At 48.5% G+C, this 3345-nt stretch overlaps 1 protein-coding gene across 1 annotated transcript in view; it reads left to right on the plus strand.

The window, feature by feature from the left end:
• Positions 1-3345, plus strand: part of TIAM2 (T-cell lymphoma invasion and metastasis 2) — a 37885-nt gene that overhangs the window by 5373 nt on the left and 29167 nt on the right. Inside the window, exon 2 of the mRNA XM_012721412.1 lies at positions 1474-1577. Coding sequence (XP_012576866.1) covers positions 1497-1577 — 81 coding nt within the window. The 5' untranslated portion in view covers positions 1474-1496. The remainder of the gene's footprint in view (positions 1-1473; positions 1578-3345) is intronic.

A 3345-nucleotide genomic window follows, 5' to 3' on the forward strand; every position in this document is an offset into this window, starting at 1 on the left:
CCGGGGATGGAACTCGTGCTGCAGTGGCTGCAGACAGCTTCACGATGCTGTGCTTTAACCTGTTGCACCACCAGGGAGGGCTCCTACATTCTAGTTTGATGGGCTCTAGTCTTGCCATCTTTATTCATTGCAAACCATTGGGGAGCATGGTTGAGGATGGCAGGTACATAGAGGTGTTAGGTGGGAGAGCCACAGGCCTGCTTACCTCTGATGCCACTGCTGCCCCTTGGCCCCTTGGCTGGCCCAGGACTATGTCAGAGCCAGAAGTGGGAAACCGAGCAGACTTGGGAGTTGAGCCAGGAGATGAGTCCTCCCTTGGTTATGACTAGGACGTGACCCAAGAAGATACATAGTGTGAATCCGCCACAGGATTCATTTACCTGGGGGGTGAGAAGAGGGGTGTAGGTGGTATTCACAGGCTGACTTGTGGCACAACACCTGTCCTGCTTCAGGTAGTGTCCACTGAGAAGCAGCAGCCCAATCGAAGCTACATGTGGCGAGCCTGTATCTTCCCCACTGAGACCTCGCTTCCCCAGGGATTTAACTGCCCCCAGCTCCTTGTTTAACTGGTAAAAGCATCGGCTTTGCCCCTCATTCCCACCAGCCCTGCTCAGGGGGTGGAGTCTGGAAAGCACCGCCTTCTCCCATCAAGTTGGCTGTGACCGCCACCCACTGGCTGGGAGGCTCCTCATTGTCGCTGTGACAGTCCCGGACTTGAGTGCACGTCCCTTCTATAAAATGGCATGTTAGGCACATGTCTACACTCTCTCGTGTACTGTAACTGGCCTCGGGTCTACTTAATACAGTTTAAATGCTATGTACATTGTTCTTATGTTATATATTTAGGGAATAATGAGGAGGGGGCAAATCTATATGTGTTCGGTACAGATATAACCATTGTCAACTATTAACATAGTAGTTTTCATCCTAAGTTACTCCAGGGCTGCAGAACCTGCAGATACAGAGCCTGGATGAGTTTCTTATCCTTACTTTGAAGTTGAGGGGTTTTCTGTACCTCCTGGGACTTTCATTTTAGGACCAAATTGTGATCGGTGCCAGGATTATGCTCGCAACTGAGCAGGTTGTGGGTTAGCATAAGAGTTAATGATATATCATTGATTTTTTCCAAGATGGCCTCGGTGATTTTGCCCTCATTTAGCCACAAACTGGAAATGCCACCACCGGTTATCCTTGATCCCAGTAAGTTAAGCCCACACAAGTGCAGTCTGACCCACGAGGCATTACATCACTGGTTTGGTGGCGGTGGTCATCTGACCAAAACAGAAAAGTGGCTTCTCAGGGGCGAGGGCCTGCTGATTCCAGATGACAGACCTGAACACTGTAACCTCACTGTCCTTGAGGACCTCTCTCAGGTGCCCTGTGATTTTTCTTTCCTCTCATTCTGTGTCTTTAAACTGTCAAGACTATTCTCTGCAAATGGTGAGATTCACGTTTCTGGCACTTTTCACGCAGATTTCAGCAACGTGCCCGATGTCATGACTGGGCTGAAAAGAAGTCAGACGGATGGAACCCTGGACCAGGTCCCACATAGGGAGAGGCTGGAGCAGACATTCAGGGTAAGTAAGGCTTCCTGAATCTCCCGCAGTGCTGGGTGGGCAGTGTGAGGCCCCCTCACAGGGGAGGTTTCGTATCCATGGGGGCTGCTGTCGGTACACCCATCTTTTTTCCTCGAGAATAAGTGTCCTTATGTGTTTGCGTCCTCTGCTCAGCCAGAGCTCCTCGAATCCGGCCTGCACGGGGGAGGGTGTGATGTGGCTCCTATACCCTGATGGTTTTGGCAAGGGAAGTCTATGCTCAGGTGTTCTCAAAGTCATGGTAGATTATTCTGTGTTTCATTCAACCCCCTTTTTTTTTTTGACTGAAGATAAAATTATTTTTGGAATGCTGTTTTGTTGTGGTAAAATACACGGAACAAAAAGTTCTCCAATCTAACCACGTTTATACACCACAGGGGCGTTAAAGTACCTTCACAATATGGTGGCCAAAACCACTATCCATTTCTAGTACCTTTTCAGTGAACCAAACAGGAACTTGGTAGCCATTAGATAATAACTCCTCACTCACCCCACCCACCCTGGTAACCTCTGTTACTTTTTATTCTGTCCCATTTGCCCAGGCAACGAGTCCTATGCAAAAGAAATCATATACTATGTGTGTGTTTCTGGCTTCCTCCATTTGGCACATTTCATCCATGTTGTAGCATGTGTCAAAACTTAGCTTCCTTTCCTCTGACTGCATAATATGCCACTGTACAGATAGACCCTGTTGGCTTCTTTACCCCTCTGTCGGTAGACACAGGGGTGTTTCCACCAGATAGTTATTGGGATAATGCTACCGTCAGCACTGGCTGCGGGTATCTGTGGAACCCGTTTTCAGGTCTTTTAGCTTTGCATGTGGGAGTAGAATTGCTAGGTCATGTGGTAATTCTGTGGTTAGCGTTTTGAGAAATAGCTCAACCCTTTTCCCTAGTGAGCACCATTAGACATTCCCACCAGCAACATATGACGGATCCAGCTTCTCTACATTCTAGTCACACTTGCTGTATTTCACTCTTTTCCTACATTTTGAATTGTTCACGGTTGGTCCGGTTGACAAGATCTACTTTAATATGGTTCAGTTTTCAACTGACTTTGAATAACTTTTAGATGTCTTGCTTTTTGTCTTAAATAAGACCGGAGGGGCCATAGTTGGGTAGGCATTTAAATAAAACTGTGGGTGGGCCCACAGCCCTGTCAGCTTCAGACCAATGCTCCCGGGAGCCAGTTCCTGGATACCCTCCTGTGAGGAGGTGGCTGCCAGCCTCAGAGCAGACTCCTGTGGCACCTTGCGTTGCCTTGCAGCTCCCTTCCTCACCCCTCCTCCTCTGAGCGCCCGCCTCCACCTCCCCACCACCTCTGACGCCTCCCTTCTCTCTCTTTCTCCCTGATTCCCAAGCTGCCTTCAACAATCTGGCCCCAGTATACAATTTCTCTTACAAGAAAGCAGCAGTTTCCGTCTCCTCCTCTGGAGGAACATTTACTTTGGGGAGTCCCATGGTGTGGCTCATATTGGTCACTTTTTAAAAGCAGTAGATAAGAGCGAGACCAATAGATGGATTTTGGTCGCTTTGCCTTAAAACTTCTGAAGGAGCAAACAGTTCTGAAACTCTCAGGGAGCAGGCTGCCTCTTTAAGGTAAGCCAGGGTGGGGCGCTGGCCCAGCAGGGCCGCTGGGGAGCAGCCTCTTAATTCCACTAGGGATAATGAGCTCCTCTCTGTTATCCTGCTTGAGTTACACATTCGAGTTTCTCAGAAGGAAATTAAATTCTTTCCCAAATTTTTTTTTT

Source organism: Condylura cristata, unplaced genomic scaffold (assembly GCF_000260355.1).
Source record: "Condylura cristata isolate star-nosed mole 26May11 unplaced genomic scaffold, ConCri1.0 scaffold00001, whole genome shotgun sequence".
NCBI classification, from domain to species: domain Eukaryota; kingdom Metazoa; phylum Chordata; class Mammalia; order Eulipotyphla; family Talpidae; genus Condylura; species Condylura cristata.